Source organism: Arachis hypogaea, chromosome 5 (genome assembly GCF_003086295.3).
Source record: "Arachis hypogaea cultivar Tifrunner chromosome 5, arahy.Tifrunner.gnm2.J5K5, whole genome shotgun sequence".
NCBI classification, from domain to species: Eukaryota; Viridiplantae; Streptophyta; class Magnoliopsida; order Fabales; family Fabaceae; genus Arachis; species Arachis hypogaea.
In genome coordinates this window covers 106,881,213-106,905,896 of record NC_092040.1, presented here as the reverse complement: position 1 = coordinate 106,905,896, position 24,684 = coordinate 106,881,213, and the positions used below count along the sequence as shown (strand labels likewise).

Sequence of the window (24,684 nt, the reverse complement as noted above, 5' to 3'; positions counted from 1 at the left end):
GAAAGACTGATTCAACCCTCGTGTTGGAATAAATTTGAACAACTTAGATACTGTGCCATTAGTTGCAACTGATATTGTCTCAACACTAACACTCCCCGAATTCTTGGCCCTAATTACTGTCTCCTTTGGACGTCTAAAAGAAAGCTGAGCTTGGAATAAACAGTATTGTTATCACCATGTTTCAGCAATACTGAAATTTTGTGTGAAACATGGTGATAACAATACTGTTTATTCCAAGCTCAGCTTTCTTTTAGATGTCCAAAAGAGACAGTAATTAGGACAAAAAATTCGGAGAGTGTTAGTGTTGAGACAATATCAGTTGCAACCAGTGGCACAGTATCTAAGTTTTTCAAATTCATTCTAACACGAGGGTTGAACCAGTCTTTCAAAAAATAATGCTTCTAAGAATTAGTGTGAAAGTTGTTGTCTTAGTTATGTTACCTGTAAACCGCGGTTAAATTAGTAGATAATTAGTCAATAAATTATTTTTTTAATAAGGAAGATTAGAAATGTGAAAATTATATTAAATTAAGATAGAGCTCGTCAAAACAAAAATTTTGACACCAATTTCGAAGAAAACGGTCCAAAATTAGACCGAACGGGTTGAACCGGACCCGAACCGAACCATCGGTTCAACTGGACCAACTCATTAAATGAAGCCGAACTCCTTTCTCTCCCTCATTTGGATGCAGCAGCATGAAACACTTCCAGGGAGGGGAGAAAGCTTCCGTAACCTTACGGTAAATTTCTGATCCCCGTAACTTCTCCGTCCGAGCTCCAATCGCCGCACCTTTTGCGGCCACGCGTTCACCGTGCCGAGCTCTACGTTTCTACCGGAACAATTTCACTGGTAACTTGTTTAATCACTCTCAGCTTCTCTTTCCGCAATTTTTGAATTTTAAGTGGGAATATTAAATTTCTTTGATTTCTGATATTTTAGGATCCAATTAGCTTGAGATAAACGTTCACTCTTGCTTATGTGAAGTTTGGGTAAGGTGAGGATACGATAATTCTATTTTATTTTCTTTGAATTTGAGCTTTGAGTATTAAATTGGATATATATGTGTTATGCATGTGTATTAGGTTGTGAATAAATAATTGGAGCTTGAAATTGTGAATATTGGAACTTGGAGGAAGCTGATTAGTTGAATTTTGAAGAGGCTGCCTTGGTTTTAAATAATTTGCTTTGGTCGTTACGTGAAAATCGGCCAAGGTATGGTTTAGGTTTCTTGTATTTAATATATAATGTTCTGTGAAAACTTAGGCTAGACGACCATAGGATAAGTTGGAATGCAGGTGTATGTTTAATGTTTAGTAATTTGTCGATGAATATATTTGGTTGAAGTTTATTGGATAATTAGTTATTAATTTTGGATGGTGAATGTTGTTATGTTAATTTGGAGAGAATTATGGTTGAATGTTATTGTTGATGAACATGGTTGGTTTGGTGCTCGTTGATTAACTAATAATTTGGTGAATTATTGATTTGAGGTATTTTGTGTTAGAAGCCTAGGATTAGTGAACTATGATCCTTAGTTGAATTTTGGTTGTTGGATTTGAATATTGGATGAGTATAATTGTTGATCTAAGGTAGATTTATTGTGGTGACTGTTATGATGATGAGGAAGGGTATGTTGAATTGAAAAGAAAGCAGGTTTGGACCCGAAAATGGTGGCAAAGTCCGAGTTTTAGAGGAGGTGCTGCCAAAATTTTATAAAAGTTAGAGATTTTGTTTATATGATTATCTAAAAAGATTTAGATTCAAAGGTTATATGGTTTGATTTAGAGTTATTAAGAAAATGAGTATGTTTTAAGTTTGAAGTTTGATTCTTAGAAAAGAATGAATTATGTTTTGACTTGGAACTATTGATGGACGGAATGAGAGGTGTGATAATGAAGGATAAGGATTGAATATGTTTAATGTATGATGATGAACGAGATGCAATTGAGAATGATGTGGATGTGATGAATTATAATTGAATTATTTATATGGCTTATGAATTTGAATGATCTGAGATACGAGATTCCCTGGATAAAGTTTCGTGGCTTGCCACCACGTGTACCAGGTAGAAAACTCGATACTCTGTTGACCCTACGACGTAAGTGTGACCGGGCACTATATAAATTTCCGGGAATGTTACCCCCATTGAGCAATATTGATTGTTTGAGATAAAGCTATGCATAGAGTCTTGGGGATGCACGTCGGTAGACAGTCTAAGGACAATTCAGACTTGTCGGGTTGGCTGGATAACCGACAGATGAGCCTCATCAGCCATAGGACAGGCATGCATCATATGCATATTACTTGAATTACTTGCTTGTGTATTAACTGGGTGTGCCTAAATGTACTTGCCATGTTAAATGTATATTTGTTATCTGCAGTACTTGTAACCTTCTTGTGCTTGCCTTTGTCTGTTTAGTTGTCTGTGAAAATTCATGATGGAGTTGGAGGTAAGGAGGAATGGCAGAATGGGATTTAGATTTAAGGTTAAGTTAAGTTAGGTTTAAATATCCTTAGTAAACCACCTTTTATGGCTTCTGTTTAATACTTTAAACTCTATAATCTGAGTGTCGGCGTTCTAGGATTGCCTCTGGCATTCCCAGGACCTTATATATTATGTGTGTGGCACATTTACCATACTGAGAACCTCCGGTTCTCATTCCAAACTATATTGTTGTTTTTCAAATGCAGGTCGAGAGGCATCTCGTTAGGCTTCTGGAGCCTTGAAGTGGAGTGGTTACATGGTTATTTTGTTATGCTATGATGTGTATATATGTACTTGGTTTTCTCTCCGCATAACTTGTTCTTTTGATCCTCCTAGAGGTTTATGGAGAGGCAGGATTGTGTATATATACTTTTGGGTTTTGGATATATATATATATATATATATATTCTCCGTTCAGTCTTGGCTTCACAGGCTGAGTTAGGAGCTTGTTATTTTGTATCTTTGGCACTCTATTCCTACTTCTGTTATCATATGTTTAATAGTTATGGTTTCCTTAGCACGCAGGTTAACCATTCCTTGAGCGTTGTGCTTTTATTTTGCGATTTTGTTTCCTCTTTTCTTCAAGGCTCCTAGCATATTATAATTCTTCTGCTATTATATGTACTCATTTTATTTTAGAGGTCGTAATACCACACCACCACTGTTTTACGGCTTAAGCGTAAAGCTTAGTGTGGTAGGGTGTTACATTACCACCTTTTGTTATGTTGGAGGAAGAAGACGTTATGTTGTTTAGAATGGTTTCGTTTAGTTTATGTTGAAGAAAATAAACCTTCTTTTGACTTGATTTGGTTTGTGTTGCTATTGAAGCCAAATATTTGTGTGGTTAACATGTTTGGGTTCTCAGACTTATGTTACCATTTTGATAAATGAATAGACCAATGTCAATGTGTTTTTAAGGTTTGTGTTGAAGTAAATATAGCCTCTTGTAACATCACGAATTATAGGTCAAATAGGTCCCCTAAGATACTATTATAAGATAAATAGGTCCCCAACATGAAAACGACGCCGTTTGCATTTTCTGTCTAAGTGGGGACGAATTTGTCCTCCCCGAAACGACGTCATTTTACCCCTGGTTCTAATACGACGTTGTTTTGTCCATAGTGGATGGGGACCAAAATGTCCTAAAGGTGACATGTCACAATTAACCTGACACGTCACCATTTTAACCCGATTAAACGGTTTTGGGGACGTATATGGGGGATATCTGAGAACCTCAAGGTCGAAATCTTAGTTAAATTTTGTGGAGGACAAAACTGTCAGATGGTAAATTTCTTGGGGACCTATTTGGGATATTACTCCTTTTTTTTGGGTTCGCAGGTGTGGGTTTGGAAGGGGGTGGCGACTGTTTTTTTGAAAATTAGAGTTATGAGTGTATTTTTGGAAATTTAGGGTTAGGATAATTTTGTAATTTTTTATAAAAATAAGGATAATATAGTAATTGAAAATTAATTTTAATCCAACAATAATTATGTATAAAAATACTATTTGTTTATAAATTTACAAATTATTTTTAAATAAATACTTCAACCCAAAAATTAGAGATAATATGATTAATTTTCTTTATTCATAAAAATTAAAGTATTAAATTCTAAAATCTCACTTATTTAAATCAAATCATTTAAATTCTTATTATTTTACAACTACTAAATTTTATAATTTAAATATAAAAAATTATCCAATAATTATAAAATTAGATAAAAATTCTAATTTAATTATCAAAACTTGATTTAATTAGCTTTAATAAAATAATTTCTGAAATTAAGGTCTTTAATGAATAAATAAATTGAAATTGATTCATAATAAGATTTTCCAAAAGTTCTGGGTTTTACTGCCATGATCCTGCAAAAAAGCGAGATAAAGTCATCGTGGGGTTAATTAAATTCGGCCCTACGGTGGGTGCCAAATGTTCCTGCACAGTAATCTGAGCCAAGGTATAACTCCTTCTTCCATTTGTATAGAGTTTTCTGTTCTAAGAGCAGAGACGCCAAGCTATACTTCAGTCGTCGAGGAACACCGAAGGAGGTTGGGACCTGCAAAGAGACTCCAACGCTCACGTAAGAAAAAGTATAAGATGAGGTATATGATATTCAGAGTGAATAGCGTACCTTTTCACGTCATTATGATTTTGTATTTATAGAGATGTTGTGTAATAGACGGTTACTCAGCAGGCCTAGTGTTGCGGAGCTATTAAGGATGTTAGCCTGATTTTGAGATAATTGCTATGTAACATATTTAAATGATTCTATTATAGCCGAGATTATCTCTAACTGAAGATAAGTCACCTTTATTATTTCACTTGAATTCTGATTTATAGGTATAATTAGGTTGAGCTATAGCTAATAGATCAATGGGTAAATTTAGGCCAAGGTATAGGTTTCATTGGCCGAGTTATAGGTAATGGATTAAGACTTGTTCTCTGAGTAATAGGTGGCAGTTACCGCGAGTAATATGGAATGGACCAAACTGTAACGGTCGAGCTTGAGATATAATGAATTAGTTATAGATATAACAACCGAGTTATGTGTTGGTAATTTGTGAGTCATAAAAATCCTAACGCCTTGACCTAATATCCGAATTATAGCTTGTAGCCGCCGAATTATAATGACCAGATCATAGCCCTTAAGCTTGACTTGTTTATTTTTAAGAGAAGCAGGTTGAGTTTTTATGAAAATTAAGTTATAACTCGGCAGGATATAAAAGAGATGCGGTTGTGTTATAATTCAGAGATATGAGGATTAGCCCCTAAGATCAACTAATAACCTTGAAAATAAAATTGGACAAGCTTGTCATTGGAAAATGTGTTGCTTATTTCAATATATTTTTAAATGAGCTTATATGTGATTGTTTGTTAGACTAACATTGACGTATAAGTGTCGGTTTGCTTTGATTGATTCAAACTTATAATTATTAGTTTGTTTGAAGTGATTTCGACTTATATGTGTTGGTTTGCTTGGATTGATTCCGATTTATAGTTGCTGGTTTGTTGCATTGATTCTGACTTATGATTGCCAGTTTGTAGGATTGGTTCTGACTTATAGTTGTCAGTTTGTTTATTTGATTCCGACTTATAGCTGTTTATTTGTTTTTGTATGCCGACTATAATATTGGTTTTCCATAATATGTGTAGAGAGTAGCAAAAACAGTAGTCAAACTAAAGGCATGAATAAAAATAAAGAATGATGAAGTTAAAAATAATGTACTATTTATTGAGGACTACTTTCTTAACATAGAAAGTATAGGATGAAGTGCCTTATTAAAATCCCTCCAAGCAAAATTCAGTGTAGAAAAATTTTTGTGAGTGGAAAAAAGAGTACATCTTCGAGTCATAGTTCTTTACCTAGTAGTGCTTGAAGGGTATAAATTCCTTGCCGATCAATTTATTGATTCACAAAGGTCCTTCTGGTCGTCTTCTTTTGATTGAGTTGGTTTATTGATCCAACAAACTTGTCTAAGTTCTTCTATTTTCATCTGTCCGATTGCTTTTTCTCGAAATTCCGCTAAAGTCTTTGGCTTGGCGACAGTAATAGTCTTGTGGAACTTGCTAGGGTGAAGACCACTCTTAAGAACATAGAGGTGGATGTCAGGGTTGAGGTTAGGGATTTCCATTGCTATCTTATTGAACATCATCATGTAGTCAAGAAGACTTTCATGTTGATCTTGTTTGATTGTGCTAAGGTAGTCAGAATCATGAACATAGAACTTGGATGCTGTAAAATTGTTGGTGAAGAGGTCGGCCAATTCCTGAAAAATAGAGATAGAACCTGCAGGTAAAGATGAAAACCAGAGTAAAGTAGCACCATCTAAAAATGTAGGGAAATAACGACATAATATTGGGTCAAAAGCACTGTTAAGAAACATCATTGAGTGAAACTTAGTGACATGTATGTTCGGGTCCCCAGTCCCCTCGTATGGCTTCAGAGTGGTTGGTAGGTTAAAGTTCTTTGGCATCTAAAACTTCATGATTTCCTTGAAAAAAGGGTTTATACGTCTTTTCAGTGCCTTTAGATGTGTGACTTCTACTAGAGTATAAGTTCCTAATACATGCTCGTCATCGTTATGAGCATCCTTGCGATCTTTCTTATTATTCAGGTTCTTTTGCTATTGTGTTAACAACTTAGTTAACCTTTGGACCTCGGTCTCAAGCGCAACGTTCTTAGCTAATAACTCAGCCTAAGTTGGTAGAGGAGGAGGTGGATTTTTTTCATCAGCCATTGATTATAACCTGCAAAATAGGGTAAATAATCGGGTGGAAAGATGGTAGTGGGGTTAAGTAAACTCGTCCCCATGGTGGGCGCTAAATGTTCCTGCACAATAATTTGAGCCTAGGTATAACTCCTTCTAATGCTGAGGTATAACTTCTTTTTCCATTTGTATGGAATTTTCTATCCTAAGAGCACAGACGCCGATCTATACTTCAGTGTCGAGGAACACCGGAGGGGGTTGGGACCTGCAAAGAGACTCCAATGCTCAAGTAAGAAAAAGTATACGATGAAGTGCATGTTATTAAGAGTGAATAGCGTACCTTTTTACGTAATTAGGATTTTGTATTTATAGAGATGTTGTGTAATAGGTGATTACTCATCAGTTCTAGTATTGCGGAGCTGTTAAGGATGTTAGCCCGATTTTGTGGTAATTACTCTTGAACATATTTAAATAATTCTATTATAGTTGAGATTCTCTCTAACTGAAGATAAGTCACCTTTATTATCTCACTTGGATTTTGATTTATAGGTATAATTAGATCGAGTTATAGCTAACGGATCAAGAGGTAAATATGGGTCGAACTATAGCTACTAGATCAACGGGTAAATTTGGGCCGAGGTGTAGGTTTAATTGGCCGAGTTATAGGTAATGGATCAAGACTTGTTCTCTGAGTAATAGGTGAAAGTTACCGCGAGTAATATGGAATGGATAATACTGTAACGGCCGAGCTTGAGGTATAATGAATGAGTTATAGATATAACGACCGAGTTATGTGTTGATAATTTGTGAGTCATAAAAATTCTAATGTCTTGACCTAGTATCCGAATTATAGCTTGTTGCCGCTGAGTTATAATGACCAGATCAATTATTAATGTATGTGACATTTGTATGTGTATCTTGTAAAATTGATTGTCTCATAATAATTAGGAATATATAACATTTAACTAATTAAACCATTTATGCTTTTAATCTGGACAGAATAATTAGACTTTCATAGCACAATTGCTTTTTTATTTGGAACTTCTAAAATATGAGTGATTAAATTAAAATGATGTGTTGCTGAAGGGGTTGGATAATGTTCCATTGAGTAAGGGGTGGTTTGCTGAGAAATATTGTGGCATGGGTAGCTGAGTTTTTCCATGTGTGAAGTAGCGTATTTGTGTGGTTTTCACTTAAGAATAATTTGTGCATGATGAGTGTATAGCAGATTGCAAAGACTTTGCAATTGGTTTTTATGTTCTTGCAATTGATTTTTATCAGATGGAATTCACAAATGGAAATTAGGCTTGCAACACGATGGAAGGAAGCCAAAGGGATGAAGGGTGTAGGTCTGATGAGGAATTGGATGATGCATGTGGCAGTAACAGTGCAAATGTAGTATCGGATGAGAAAGGTCTTTCGAAGTGAGAAACGAGCGTATGAATTTTACAGTAAATATGGCAGATGTTATGGATTTGGCGTGCGCAAGAGGGATTATGGAAAGGATGAAGAAGGCAATTTGATAAGGAGAATGTTTTTTTCTAACATATCTGGATTGAGAGATGAAAAACACTTGAACAAGTTGGATAGAAAAAGGGGACACTATCCTGAAACAAGGACTAATTGCATGGCGAAACTGTCGATTTATTTGGATAGAAAAAACTCAACATGGAAAGTTCACAAAGTAATCTTGGATCATAATCATAAACTGACACCTCGAGAGATGGTGCACATGATTCCGAAATTTCGTCATATATCGGATGCCGCAAAGGCAAACATAGACGGCATGCGCGGGTATGGTGTTTCGACATTAAAGATTTTGGGTTACATGGCTGGGGTTGCTGGGGGGTACTCTTTGTTAGGCTTTACAAAAAATATGCATACAACTAAGTTTACATGTATTATGCCTTATTATTCGTGAAAGAAATTAAAATTTTAAACCTTCGTAAATTTATTATCAATATAAACTTACTTTCAATAACTTTAATATATTATAATAACAGAGATGCACATTTAAACATTATATGTATTACATAAAATATTTAAATAACATATATAAAATTATAACAAGGTATGTTATTCTTTTATCGATTTTTAGCAAATCGAAGGTGGTTCGATTCTAATGGTCTGGGAGCAAAACCTACTCCTCTTTTGCAAGTACCATTTTTCTAAAATTGCATCAAAGACCCTCTAAGTAGACAAGATTTAAAGAAAAGATTGAAAAAACATAAATAAAGACTTTGAAAATAAACTTGACTGAATTTGAAATGGTTTGCATTGAATTTAAATAGAGCAATAAAACTCCTTCGGTTAGATAAAAGGACTTTGAATTCGAAAATAACAATGCGAGAATGTAAATTTGAACAAATAAATTAAGTGTTGCTTGAAGGATAAATTTGTAAGAAAAGTAAAGTTTGCAGAAAATGTAAATGGAAAATAAAAACAAGTGGAAGGAACCCTACAAAAATTTGACTCGAAGCAGACTCAAAAAGTCGCTAGGATGTGAGTGTGCGTGAGTAATTTCTGAAACAAAGTTCCAACCCTTGTATCTTCGAGCCTTCTTCTATTTATAGCCATTTCTTAACCGATTGAATTAAAACGTAACTTCCACGTGTGTGAAAACTTGAGTAACTGTTCCCACTTTTTTGTTGACCATGTAACGGCTGAAAACAACCTTTAAATCTCAATACCTTTGATGCACTTCTTCGATAACTTCTCGACTTGTTAGGTTAATCGGACTTTTACATGAAGGATATACATTCAATTTGGCCAAGCTAATCTTGGGACACTTATCCGAAGAACTTGGCCACCTATTCAATCGCCTTCGAAACAACTCTCCGATTAATGTAGGAGGTCCCCTCTGGCTTCTCCAGCTTTGGTTGAATGCAGCTTTTGAGAAATTCATGCAAAAGGATGGGGACAGTTCATCCAGTAAACAACATATTGAAGGATTCCATCTGGCCCCTTTTCAACCAAATTTTCAAAATGCTCAGTCGACTGAAGACCATTTTTGGGCTATTTTTTTCTCTCTTTCACTCTTGTAAAAGCTTCAACAATAATGATCTCAATTTCACCCCCTTTTTGCGTCAAAACTTTGGTCCTTCATGGCTCGAACATTTTCTATTTCCCAATGATGATCAAGAAAACGAGATTGCCAACAAAAATTGGGCAAACTTTCTTGCTGTTTAGATAATCCCCACTAGATTGCCTTAATACAAAAAAGAACAATTCAAAGCAACTCTCTATGCTCCTCATTATATTGTCAGGCAATTTGGTTTTTCTCAAACCATTCCAATTTCTCTTTGTCGAAACAGACAACCTTTTCGTCATGTCGAGTTGGTTTCGAAAGAATAACTCGAACTCTGTCTTTCCACCAACCAACAGCAAAAATAAAACTACACTCACCTTATTTATGAGCATAGTTCATACATAACCAAATCTTACTTCGACTGGTGGACTACATATTTTTCCAAATATAGTCGCACCTTCGATGAGATTAAAAACACTGCCAATCAAGACCATTCCAACTATTGAAAGTTCACCAAAAAGAAATTCGAAGAAAAGAATTGAGGCTGTAGCACAACCAAGACAACCACAAAAGAAAATTCAAAAGGCTCCTACAATAACCTCTAAATGGGTAATCTTTCAATCACACTTTTCTAAACCTCTTTCAATCATTTTTGTTTGGACATACCTTGATTTCAAATCTTTCTTTATTACCAGGTTCAATCATCAAGTGAAAGCTCCCTAAAAGAAAGTGAGTAGTCAGCACAAAATATTTTTGTTGCTTCTTCCGATTCACACAATGACTTAACGAATGAAATAATTCCTCCACTAATTTGGAAAAAACCAACCTAGGTAATTCCATTTCAATTTCGAATATGATAAATTAATTGGAAAAACCTGACCTGCTAAATATTTTATTTCAGGCTGAAGCAACTGCTCAATCCACATATACTTTTCCATTTGCTTCCGGTCAATCAATACAACAAGACCAACAAAGACCAGAGCAACAAGAATCCTATTCATCAGCTCAAACCATAATATCTGCTAAAATGCCAAATGCGCATTTTAAAGGATTCATTTTTAATCCCTTCTTCCGCATTGTACTGAAAACAATTCTCAAATAGTCAATGTGTTAGGCTACTGAAATTGACTTAACCATAACGTCATCAATATACACTTCCATAAATTTTCCAATATACTCATGGAAATAGTATTCATGGTGCGTTGTTATGTAGCACCGGCATTTTTTAAACCAAACAGCATAACTACCCACTCATACATCCCTAATGCTCCAGGGTATCGAAAAGCAGTTTTAGACACATCATCTTCCGAAATGAAAATCTAGTTATACCCCAAATAACCGTCCATAAAACTTAAAATTTTATTACCTGTAGTAAAATCGATTAACATATCTAGTATGAGCATAAAATATTCATCTTTCAGAGTAGCATTATTCAAGTCTCGAAAATCAATGCATACTCTTAATTTTTCATTTTTCTTCATTATAGGAACAATATTTGAAACCCATTATACATAACATGCAGTTTGAATAAATTTTGCTTTGATCAAGCATTCGATCTCTTCTTTAATCCTTTGATTAATTTCAGGAGCAAATCGTCGAGGCGTTTGCTTTACAGGTCGAGCATTCGGTTTTAACGCTAATCAATGTTCCACAAGAGAACGATCGAGACTAGGAATTTCATGATAATCCCAAGTAAAGCAGTCTTTAAATTCATGTAAAAGATGGAATAATTCTATTCGAAACGGGGCTGTAAGGTCCTTACATGTGTAAGTAATTTGAACATCATCAATAGATCCCAAATTAATCTCTTTTAAAGTTCCTGCGACTTCAAACCTTTTGCATACTCATCACCTTTTACCAAATATTTTTCAAAATCCAAAGGTTCTAAATCATAGATGCAATCAAAAGACAAATCAATAGATTCACTGGGATCGAAACACACTTGATTACTTACTGGATTAACATCAACCTTATTTTCAATACAATGTACTTCTACTATATCGGCAACAATTTGATTAACATTATTATTAAAATCATAAAAACAAAAGGAATTTAAACCAAGTCTAAATTCGATTGAAGGAATCGAATCTACACTATAAAAAGAAGATGAAATTACATTCCTAAATGATTCGACTTCATCAGAAAAATAACCTTTATTTTCAACTGAAAGAAAATTAATTAAATATTTATTTAAATTTACCAGATAATTTGAGACGTCTTGTTCTCCTGCCATCGAAAAACGTCCTCGAATCACCACTTATGCTGAACAATCCCACCCAGTCAGAGGAATACTGAGTTATGGATAACGAAGCTTCACACTTAAACCCTCTGAAGTCAGATAGCACCCTTCACAATTGAAAGAATTAAGGACCCTGTCAACATTCAAAGGTTTCAATTTAGAACTATACACGCTTATGTTGACGTGTAACTGCTCGACATACAGATTCGAATCAACCTTGACTACTTCAGGTTTTTCATCATCTGTCTAAAGGAGGATACTTTGATGAATATTGGATGGCACAACCCCAACTTCATGGATCTAATCACGTCCTAGTAAGACGTTATAACTAGCCTTTGAGGACACCACAACAAAGACAATGTTTCAATTAGAGGATCCAACCTTCACTTCTAAAGTAAAGAAACCTTTAGCAGGGGTCGAAGCACCACTAAAGTCTATTACTGAAATATTAGTAGGGATTAAATCATCAGGATATTTTTCGACCTTCATCAAAATCCTCTCTGGCAGGAGGCTAATAGCTGCTCCTCCATCAGTCAGGACTTTATTTATTTTGATCCTACTCATAGTTGCGGCAATGTGTAGTGGGCGCAAATGAGATTTTTGCTTCTCGGAGGGCCTTTGAAAATAACCAGGTTCATCCTCATATCGAACGAACAAAAAGGCTTCCTCATCATCAACATCATAATCCTCCACTAGATTACCCTCATATTCTCCCAGATACTCAGTTGGGATAATCGAAATGGTACTAATAATTTCATTTTCTCCTTCTTTGAAGTACTCTTCATCTGAACCAGCAACCTTATCATTATCACCATCAGAAACAGTGACAACTGCTTTTCCTTTATCCAACTTCACAGGGGAGGGAACTCCCTTTGGATACTTCTCTCCATTAGTCAGGAAGACTATTCGAGAGTGCACGAAAGGTGTTGCCCCCTTGACTTTGTCAACTAGAGATACTTTGGATGGCTGTCGTCCCCTTCTTCCTCTACCCCTTTGACACCCTCTGGCTTGGCCACGAAAGTAAGGATATCGACCTCGAGGAGGACTTCTATGTCCCCACTGTGGGTTACGATTATAATAAGCATCCCTATCTGAAACTCTTGACAGTTTTGAATACACTGTACACCCAAGGCTTGAGAACGGCTTATAGGTGCAGCCGCGTTTCTCTGAGAGCCATTAGAACTTTGTCCTTCTATTCATCGAATGAGAATTTTTGACGTGCTTGCTCTTCTCTGTGAGCCAATTCCTTTCTTATCCTTTCTTTTTCAAAGGTTGTTGCAGCTTCAGCATCGAAAACTGCATTACATCGAGGACATAGAGATACGTCTCGATCTTTCATTCTGATGCACTAAGAAATCAACAACCCATCTCCTGCCCCAGGATAAACAGGTCGGACATCCAATTTGAAATTTCCCAGGGCCATATCAAAGTCATAAGAAATTCCCACCATATTCACACCGAAATATGGCTCAGCGAAACTAGCCTCACTACCAAAGGGGTCAGAATCAACCTTCATCTCTTTTTTCCCATCACCAAATTTCAATCACCTTTCCATGATAGCCTCTTGTATCAAGTCCCTGAAATGGACACAGTTATTAATCGAATGGCTAGTTGCTTGACGAAACTTACAATAAGGTTTCTCTTTTAAATCTTTTACCGAAAACAAAGTTCTGTCTTCAGGTAAAATTAACTATTTATCTTTAAGTAACACATAAAAAATCTGATCAAATTTTAAAATATTAAAACTATATCTCTTTCTACTTTTCTGTTTTAAATCATTCGACTTCTCACTATTAGGGATTTTCTTAAGTAAAGAACAAACATAAGACGGGCCTTTCCTAAATTCGGCCAAATCAACTTCTGCCTCTAAATTGAACTCCTCATTGGAGGACTCCATTGCCACATAAGAGACTTTTTTTTTTTGAGGAAAAAGTTTACTCTTCAAACTCCTTTTATCATTCTTATATTTCTCTTTTTCTTTCCTCAGAATTTCAACCTGATGACCTCTCTCAACCAAATGAGCCAAGTCAGGTATATGAATATTAAGCAACTTTCGTCCCATATAAAATCCTAATCCCATAACCGCTATTTTTACCACTTCACTTTCAGGGAGAGACACAACATCTACTCCTAGCATTTTTGAAATGAATCATATAATCATCAATGGTTTCACCATCTTCACGTTTTAAAGCCACTAGATCAATAACTGCCACATTCATTTCTCTTCGGTAGAATTGGGCATGAAAAGCTGTTTCTAACTGAGCCCATGTTGTTATGGAATTTGGTCTAAGATTCGAAAACCAAGTAAATGCATTCTTCGTTAACGAAGAAGGAAAAAACTTCATTTTCAAGTTTTCATCATTGGCTAGATTTCCAATCTCAACCAAATATCAAGCAACATGTTCAGTAGTCGATTCCCCAACTTCTCCTGTAAACTTTGTAATTATTTTGGGATTTTTTACTCCTGTCGACACCTCATCCATTTGAACATTATGAGAAAAAGCTGACACAAAGTGGGGTCGATTCATGAACCCTATATTAAATCCAACTCTATTAAGAACATCTTCTACAATTCTTGTAACCTGATAACGTTCACTGACTTGATTAGCACGTAATCGAGCCAGAGCGTCATCTACTTTTTGACCTGAGGAATTAATTGAGGGTTTTCTCTGTTTCTAAAAGCGTCATTTTTATTTTGAAATAAATTTTCAAATCCCTCATTATTTCCTTTTGTGTCTTGCCTTTCTCCTTCATCATAATCAACAATTCGAGCAATTCGCTTGACTTGCATTGCAAGACAATCAAACTTCGTCTCATGATTAGCTATCATAGGATTCAGAATTGTAGTCATTTGTTGAGTCAATAAATTGACTAAATCATGATGACTTTCTTCTACATATTGTCGAAATGCTACTATTGAATTAGAAGCATTCGATGTAGAACCCATATTAACATCTCGAGAATACTCAAAATGTGGTTGTGGAATTTGAACATTATGTATTCCACTTGCACTTCCAAATCGGATCGAAGGGCCAAAACCACTTACAGGTGGCGTATAACCTGGATGAAGACCATAAGGAGGCCAACCAATAGTTACTTAGGGCAGTATTGGTATTGAATTACCACGTGGGCGAATATTACGCCCATTATTACCAGTCTGCACACTTGTAACCACTACACTTTTACTTACAATAACACCTTCCGAACGTGAAGTACCGTCTGAAGGTTGTACTACTACTGGTGCACTATCATTTGCGGACAAACCACTATTCACATGCAAAACTTCGTCAGCCATGCGAATAATTCTTCCACTCCTTAATTGCATACATTAAGCAACACCAAAATCATTTGACACACTTAAATTTAAAACTGTTCCACCGGGCGTGCCAATTTATTTTATCGATTTTTAGCAAATCGAAGGTGGTTCGATTCTAATGGTTTGGGAGCAAAACCTACTCCTCTTTTGCAAATACCAATTTTCTAAAAGTGCATCAAAGACCCGCAAATTAAACAAGATTTAAAGAAAAGACTAAAAAAACACAAATAAAGACTTTGAAAATAAACTTGACTGAATTTGAAATGGTTTGCATTGAATTTAAATAGAGCAATAAAATGTCTTCGATTAGATCAAAGGACTTTGAATTCGAAAATAACAATGTGAGAATGTAAATTTGAACAAATAAATTAAGTGTTGCTTCAAAGATAAATTTGCAAGAAAAGTAAATTTTGCAGAAAATGTAAATGGAAAATAAAAACAAGTGGAATGAACCCTACAGAAATTTGACTCGAAGCAGACTCAGAAAGTCGCTGGGATGTGAGTGTGCGTGAGTAATTTCTGAAACGAAGTTCCAACCCTTGTATCTTCAAGCCTTCTTCTATTTATAGCCATTTCTTAACCGATTGAATTAAAACGTAACTTCCACATGTGTGAAAACGTGAGTAACTGTTTCCGCTTTTTTGCTTGACCATGTAACGGCTGAAAAACAACCTTTAACCTTCGATCCACTTCTTCAAATAACTTCTCGACTTGCTAGGTTAATCGGAATTTTACTCGATGTCCCTTAACGCAAGACTTCGATATCAACTTCCTTCCAAAAGCTCACTCATTAAATTTCGAATAACTCCCTTCTTCGAATTTAATTACTTTGACCAATAGTTATATATAAAATACAACAAAAAATAATTAAATAAGAATATTAATACTTATATCTTTGGACAAGTTACTTAATTAAATTGTTTGGAATCTAAAATTACCAGAATATAACTTTTCAACACTGCAAATGTATTTGCAACATTTACATATCTATAAAAACAGTTACACGATGTAGTGGTGTTAAATTTGAAGTGTAACGGTTCATGTGGGATTGAGTGATAACCAAAAATTACTACAAGGTGTAGCGGTTTTTTAAGAACATGGATTATAAAGAAACCACGAGAGGCTACCGTTATTACGCAATCCCACATAAACCACTACAGAGTGTAGTGGTTTACGTTCAATTTTAAAACCACTACACCCTATAACGGTTTCTATAGATATGTAAATGTTGCAAATATGTCTACAGTATAAAAGTTATATTCTGGTAATTTTGGATTCCAAACAATTTAATTAAGTAACTTGCTCTTTAGCTTATGATAAAGATAAATTTATTACTACTATTTTTTTATTTAAATAATACATACTTTAATTTACATATAATATAGACGAAGTATTAACGTAATTTCACTTTTAAATCCTAAACCCTAAACAGCAAGAACAGGCCTCTAATTTACTATTGTACTTCTTGACACCTAAGCACAACCTTCACTGCTACACTCGAACCCCTAAAATCCTATCACTCGGCACTGCACAATAAAACCTTTAACTTTAAACCCTAAACCATAAATCGTAAACCTCAAACCCTAAACCTTAAACCATCGTCACTCAACCCCAAATGCTAAACCCCAGACTATCAACTCTACACATTAACCCATAAACCTAATAGCACATGCTCATTAATCTTAAATTTTATGTCCAAAATTTTAAACCCACACCATTTACCTTCAACACTAACCTCTGAAACCAAAACCCTAAATATTAGACCTTTATTCTTAGACCTAGACACTAAGTCTTAAACCATAACCCTTATAATAACCTTAACCCTAAACACTAAATGATTTACCCTTTTTCATCTTCATTAATCTCTAATTAAACTTCCAAAACTCAACCCTAAAATGTAAACACTAAATTATAAGCTATCAATAATAAAATATATATCTTAAGGATTAACTCTTAAATCTTAAATTATAAATAATAAATTAACTCCAAATACTCGATTCATATCCCACCCTATTTTATATTATTAATCTTATTTTATTGTCAAACAACCCTAAACTATATACCCTAACCCCTAAATATTAAAACTCAAACACTTAGATCATGCACCCACCCTAAATCATAACATATATATCCTAACACTATGAATTATATAAACAATCTATTCTATACTCTGAATCCTATATTAAACTATAACTTATAAACCGTATACCTTTAACTACTAGTAGTAATAGTTGTTGATAATTTACTATAGTTATTATTATTGTTATATTATTCTTATTGCTATTATTATTATTATCTTCTAACATTATTATGAATTTATTGTTATTGTCGATATTATTTTTATTACTTTTAAATATTATTGTTAATTTTTTAATTTTATTATTATTTATTATTATGAAAATAAACAAAATTACAAAAAGCAACAGTTTATATATCGTTCTTAAAGTCATCAACAAAAAGTAATTATTTTTAAACCGTTATCTAAATTAATAACAAAACTACAACGGCAAAAAATCGTTACCTATTTTATTACGGTTTTCAACCATTGTATAATAACAAACAATAATAAAAATTATTCTTTAAAAATTATTGTCAAAACTCTTGCCTATTACAGTAATAAAGGTAATAATTTTTTTATTGTTGTTACCTTAAGTAAAAAATTATTCCGTATATACAACATTTTAAAAATCGTTGCCAAAACATTGCCTAAAATTTTAGAAACAATTTTTCGATTTATAACAACAATTTTTGACCATTTTAAAAATCCTTATTTATTGTAGTTTCTATACTTAACTGCATAGGACACCCATACCGTCATGTTTATCTATTTCAATTTCTCGTGAATTATGAATGTCATCCATTTATTTAAACACCAATTCAATCTTTTAAAGAAGACTGTTTGTAAATTAAAAACAAAATAAGACACAAGTATAAGATTAATTTATCTAATAAAAAAATTACTCATTTTTCTTTAATAACATCCAATTAAAAACAAGGAGAATAACATTGACTGCAAAAAAAAGTTTACCACATCAATTAGAAACATAATGCTACTATAACTAATTTTTTCACCAGGGTAGTTCTAGAAAACAAAATACTAGCTTAGTCAAATGATGTAAACCTAGTAATAACCAAATTAATTAGTTTGCTCATTTTTAATTGAATATACAATTTTATAGCGATTTTTAATGATATCACTGTTATAATCCAACTCAAAAATAATAATTCGACATCATACATTATAATTCAGTTTAATGAATTATAATTCACCCCTAACGATACAATTCGCATTCAAATATTCGACTAGATACCGTAACGCCCTAATCTGTTATAATTGCTCTTCAATAAAAACAATAGTAAAAAACGTACTCAATTTATTTCACTTTACTTATAAAAATATGATATTTTATCTTTAATATACAACACATTAAATACACAATACTAATTTAAGTATTAAAATACCTTTTGTAGGAACACTCTTTCTCTCTCCTACCCTTTTTCATTCTCTCCACAACGTGATATATCTTCAGACAAAAAAACTCAAACATTTAAACTCTTAGCTTGGCCTCAGAAATAATAGTTTGGTATCATTGCTAAGAGTTGAATTATAGCCAAATTATTCACCTAAAAATACTTAAATTTCAATTTACTCTTATAATTTTCTTTTAATTTGAATTTTTCTTCTTGGAAGACAGTCGGATGACTCGATTATTGATCGCGGGAAAGTCGATCGAAAAAGAAATGAATAACCTTTTCTGAGCTTTACTTTCTTCCATAAGATATTTTATTCGAACTTATCCATATTACTGTTACATACTGTACCCTTGTAATTATTATCCCAATGTGAACCCCCCATCTTATTAATTGTTGAAATAAATCTGTCTTTGATATAAAAAGACGTGAAAAATCAGACAAAAACATTTAAAGCGTTGTAAATAAAAAGATTTAATTTCATTCTTCGAATAGATTATTATATATTAAAAATTGTAACATAAATACTAGCATAAATTAAAAAATATTAGCATTATTAAAAAATATTATTATATTTTTAAAATTGTTATTTTAATTTTGATTTTAATTTATTTAAAATTTAAGTTTTTAACAAAAATTTTATTAAAAGATTTTTTATTTTTATTATTTTTATAAATTTTATAATAATATTTTTCTGTTTCCATTTTATTATATTTTGATATTCTTTTATTTTCTTACAAATTTAATAATTTTTTATAACTTCAATTTTTATTTATAATTTTATAATTTTTTAAATATTTTTTTAAGATTTATACTTTAAACTATCAATTCTTATGGCTAATTATTCGTTTTTTAGTCTAATAATTTTTATTTATTTTTAAATTTCTTGAATACAATTTATTTTAAAATAAAAATTTTAAAAATTATTTTATATTAATTTAAAAATTTTTGTGTTATTTAAATTAATATTAATTAGAAAAGGCATATCTAGCAACCCCAAACACAAACCCAGATCCAGAGAGAGGGAGAAAAAAAAAATGGATTCAATCTTAAATTACCTAAAGACGACCGAAATAACCGGAATTCTTTGTCTAATAATCTTACTCTATATACTTCTCCGACCCTTCAAAAATGGTGGTAACCTCAAAGAACCTCCCATGGCAGCTGGTGCATGGCCTATACTGGGTCACCTTCCATTGTTGCGGGGTTCACAGCCACTTCACAAAACTTTAGGCGCCATGGCTGACAAATACGGACCCCTTTTTACCATCAAGCTCGGCGGCACAGAGACCATAGTAGTCAGCAACTGGGAAATCGCCAAAGAGTGCTTCACCACAAACGACATGGCCGTTTCGTCTCGCCCCAAGACCATTGCAATGGAGAACCTTACCTACAACTTCGCCGCTTTTGGTTTAGGACCGTACGGTCCATACTGGCGAGAGCTTCGCAAGATCGTAACCTTAGAGCTTCTCTCGAATCGCCGAATAGAGCTTCTAGGCGATGTTCGCGTCTCTGAAGTTCAAGCCTCTGTTAATGAGCTCTATAGTCTTTGGTCCAGAAAGAAAAACAATGACGGTTACGTGTTAGTGGAGATGAAAGAATGGTTTTCACGACTGACCTTCAACACGGTTCTTAGAATGATTGCCGGAAAGAGATACTTTGGTGGTGCTACCGCAGATGCCGTGCCGGCGGCTGGCGGCGAGGAAAAGGCGAAAAAGTGTTTAAAATTAATCAAAGATTTTATGCATCTTTTGGGATTATTTACTGTGGGAGATGCTATTCCTACGTTGAGGTGGATGGATTTTGGAGGCCATGAGAGAGCCATGAAAAAAACTGCTAAGGAATTAGACAGTGTTTTGAGTGAATGGTTGGAGGAGCATAAAATAAATTTCGGGAAAAAAGCTTCCAGTGAACGAGATTTCATGGATGTTATGATCTCTATTCTCGGAGAATCGAAGATTCATGGGTTTGATGCTGATACCATAATTAAAGCCACAACAATGGTATGAGTTTATTATAGAGTAGTTGTGTACAATTTTACTAGGAATTAATAATACATATTTAAAATGTGAGAATAAGTACAAAGTTGTGTAATTCAGTTTAAACTTTAAAACGAGTAAACTAATTTGGCTATTACCGATTTTACACCATTTGACTAACCCGGTGTTTTGTTTTTCAGAATGATCTTGTTGAGAAAATTAGTTATAGTAGCATTTTTTTTTCTAAGTAATGTGTTAAACGTGTTTTTTGCAGTCAATGATTGCTGGAGGAACTGATACAACTAGTGTTACTCTTACATGGGCACTATGTTTATTATTAAGAAATCCTCGTACATTGAAAAAAGTAAAAGAAGAACTTGATAGCCAAATCGGAAGAGAGAGATGCATAACAGAATCAGATCTAAACAAATTAGTGTATCTTCAAGCTATAGTGAAGGAGACACTAAGATTGTATCCAGCAGGTACTCTTGGAGCACCTCGGGAATTCATAGAGAATTGCACTTTAGGTGGATTTCATGTCAAAAAAGGATCTCGATTAATTGCGAATATTTGGAAAATTCAAAGTGATCCAAGTATTTGGTCAGATCCCTTGGAATTCAAGCCAGAGAGGTTTCTCACAACTCACAAAGACATTGATGTTAAGGGTCAGCATTTCGAGCTTTTGCCATTTGGAAGTGGTAGAAGGATTTGTCCTGGAATCTCATTTGCCCTTCGAATGGTTCACTTTGCTTTGGCTAGGTTCTTGCACTCGTTTGAAATTTTACAACCTTCTCCTGATGAACCAATTGATATGACTGGTATCCTTGGATTATCCTATACCAAAACTACTCCAATTGAGATTCTGATCAAGCCATGTTTGGCTCTTGCTTGTTATGAAACCATGTAAGCTTTAGTAGTATTGTCATCTTGTTAAATTATATATATGTCCGTGTTCGTGTAGTACAAGTATATGAGGCTATGAAGTGTAATGCAGAAGATTTGATTTGGAATTAATGCCAGACAAAGATCTGATATCTAGTATTAAATCTATGGCTTAAATTTGGAAATTACACTTTGTGAAGTTGGATATTGATCTATTGAAATATCTTAGTGTGGTTATGGATTAAATCTTTATGCAATAGGGTCGAATTAATAGATTGATTGTTGTTGTGGTTAGTAGCTAATATGTGTGTAGCAGGTGCTTTTTCTAAGTTTAATTTTGGTTTGATTTCAATATGATTGTACTCCCATTGTTATACTCCAGTCGCATGAGTATTAATATAAAACAATTATTCTCCACATACAAGCGTTTTATCCATATAAGTTATATAAGTTCATATATTCTATTTCACGTTAGATACGCCTCTTTTAGCACGTCGATTTCACGCGCCTCCTAATTTAACAGTTTCAATCAACGCGCGAAACGTTCTTCTTCGTGCCGTTACTGCATATTCTTATTCTTCTTCTTCTTGCTGCACGTTCTTCTTTCGTTATCGTCGTCACCAACACAACCTCCTCCTTCTCTTCCTCCTTATTTTTTCATTAAAATTTCTTCTCTTCCTTCCTTTTCCTCCTTCTCCTCCTTATCTCGTTGTTGAAGATAATGAATAATTCAAGATGTAGTTCGATTCTAGTTAATTTTTCATTAGTAGTTTATGATTCTGTAGATGAATAATGTTTTATCATTCATGGTTTGAATTGAATGTAATGTAAAATTTCTACATTGAAGAAAATATTTTTCTGTATTTGCAGTAAATTTGGGTGTATTCTTTAAGAATTTTTGGTGTATGTGTACTGATGAATTCTGCATAGTTCAAAACTCTTCTCTCTCCTCCTCATTTTCTGTTGTTTCTTCTTCTTTTTCGTTATCATCATCATCATTTTTTTCTTATTCATCTTTTTTTTTTGTTTTATCTTCTCAAATTTCTTCTTGTTTTACTCTTTTAACAAGAATAAAAACAAAAAAGTCAAACAAAGAAGAAGAAGAAACACATAATAGTACAAAATTACTTGGAAGATGATGAAACTACATTCGTTCAACTAAAAGAAAGAAAGAAATAAAGAAAAAATTGCAGCATCAGAGGAAACATTTTTCTGTATTTGCAGTAAATTTGGATGTAACACGAAGATATTTGTGTGTATTGTTTAATAATTTTCGGTGTATCTGTGCTGATAAATTCTGCATAATTCAAAACTCTTCCTCTTCTCCTCCTCTTCATCTTCTGCTTCTTCTTCTTTTTTTTTCATCATCATCACCATCTTCTTTTTCTTTTTTTTCTTATTCATCTTTTCCTTTTTGTTTTACTCTCTCACCAACACCACCTACTCCTCCTCCTCCTCTTCTTTCTCCTTCTTTTTTCATTAGAATTTCTTCTCCTCTTTCCTTTTCCTCCTTCTCCTCCATCATCAGTTATCTCATTGTTGAAGATAATGAATAATTCAAGTTCATATTGTCAATTGAACCAGAATGAAATTGATTATTTTGAATCCAATCTAGTGGCTGAGGTGTGGTTCAATTCTAGTTAATGTTTTTTTAGTAGTTTATTATTCTGTAGGTGAATAATATTGTTTTTGTTTGTGAAAATTGTTGTTCATCGTTGATGGTTTGAATTGAATGTAATGTAAAAGTTTTGTATTAAAGAAAATATTTTTTTGTATTTGGGTGTAATACGAAGATATTTGGGTGAATTGTTTAAGAATTTTCTGTGCACGTGTGCTGAGGTCTGCATAATTCAAAACTCTTCTTCTCCCTCCTCCTCCTCATCTTTTGCTGCTTCTTCTTCTTTTTCATCATCATCATCATCATCATCATCATCATCATCTTTTTTTTTCTTATTCATATTTTTTTCTTGTTTTTTCTCAAGTTTCTTTTTGTTTTACTCTTTTAACAAGAATAAAAATAAAAAAATCAAACAAAGAAGAAGAATAAACACATAATGGTACAAAATTACTTGGAAGAGGATGAACCTACATACATTCAACTAAAAGAAAGAAAGAAATAAGGAAAAAAAAGATGATAAAAAAATGCAGCATTAGAATAAACATTTTTCTATATTTGCAGTAAATTTGGGTGTAATATGAAGATATTTGGGTATAACACGAAGATATTTAGATGTATTGTTTAAGAATTTTCAGTGTATGTGTGCTTATTTGGGTGTATTGTTTAAGAATTTTCAGTGTATGTGTGCTGATAAGTTCTGCATAATTCAAAACTCTTCCTCTTCCTCCTTCTCATCTTCTTATTTCATATTCTTGTAATTCTTTTTGGGAGGAAAAACTCAAAAAAAGAAGAAAAAATACATAATATTATAAAATCCATAGAAAGAGAAGGAGGGAAAAAATGCAGCAATAATGACAATAATAAAAAATGATGATGAAGATTAAAAACGCGAAGAAAAAGGAGCAAAAATGCAAAGAAGAAATAGAAGAAGAAGGAAGAGGAGGAGGAGAAACGCGAAGCGCGCAATGGAAACCATTGAATAGTGTGCGTGTTAACACGCTCGGATGGGTGAGTGTCATTTTTATTAGGTTTGGCCCAACTTGTATGACTTATAAACCAGAATAACTTGTGTGTGTAGCACTTCTGAATATAAAAAGCCTATAGCTATGGACAAATTTTGTTTTGCAATAATTTTTTCATTAAGTATCCTTATTAAATTGGGATTAAGTTCTTTTAAAATGAATAAATTGATAAAATAATAAAGAATTTAGTTAATTTGTACCTTAAAAATACATATTAAAAATATTATAATAATAAAAAGCTTTTAAATTTTTATTGTATTCAATACATTGAAAATATATAAAAAGTTAATTTTTCAAATACTTTTAGCCAAATATTTTTTTTGGTACTTTTAAGATGTGTCTTTAAGACATAACTTAACAAAATTTATATTTTAATATTTTTATTATTTTTAATCAAGATAGTGAAACTTATAATTAATAAATATTTAAAATTTAGAGAT

The 24,684-nt window shown here is 33.3% G+C and overlaps 2 protein-coding genes across 2 annotated transcripts; one reads left to right on the top strand and one right to left on the bottom strand.

Annotated features, from left to right (window-relative positions):
• Positions 1-5,879: 5,879 nt before the first annotated feature.
• LOC112803952 (uncharacterized) lies at positions 5,880-6,455 on the bottom strand. The gene has a single exon (XM_025847399.1). It carries the CDS (start codon positions 6,453-6,455, stop codon positions 5,880-5,882), a length of 576 nt encoding a protein of 191 aa, XP_025703184.1.
• A 13,220-nt stretch (positions 6,456-19,675) lies between these two features.
• On the top strand, positions 19,676-21,850 carry LOC112802541 (cytochrome P450 82A1). Its single transcript, XM_025845799.3, has 2 exons — positions 19,676-20,746; positions 20,997-21,850. Exons 1-2 carry the CDS (start codon positions 19,781-19,783, stop codon positions 21,627-21,629), a joined length of 1,599 nt encoding a protein of 532 aa, XP_025701584.1. The 5' UTR covers positions 19,676-19,780; the 3' UTR covers positions 21,630-21,850.
• Positions 21,851-24,684: the final 2,834 nt, after the last annotated feature.

Excerpts from the sequence above, each read along its gene's own strand:
- LOC112802541 (XM_025845799.3), top strand. The coding sequence starts at position 19,781 with ATGGATTCAATCTTAAATTACCTAAAGACGACCGAAATAACCGGAATT. Across the intron at positions 20,747-20,996 it reads TAATTAAAGCCACAACAATG|TCAATGATTGCTGGAGGAAC; the intron begins GTATGAGTTTAT and ends TGTTTTTTGCAG.
- LOC112803952 (XM_025847399.1), bottom strand. The coding sequence starts at position 6,455 with ATGCCAAAGAACTTTAACCTACCAACCACTCTGAAGCCATACGAGGGG.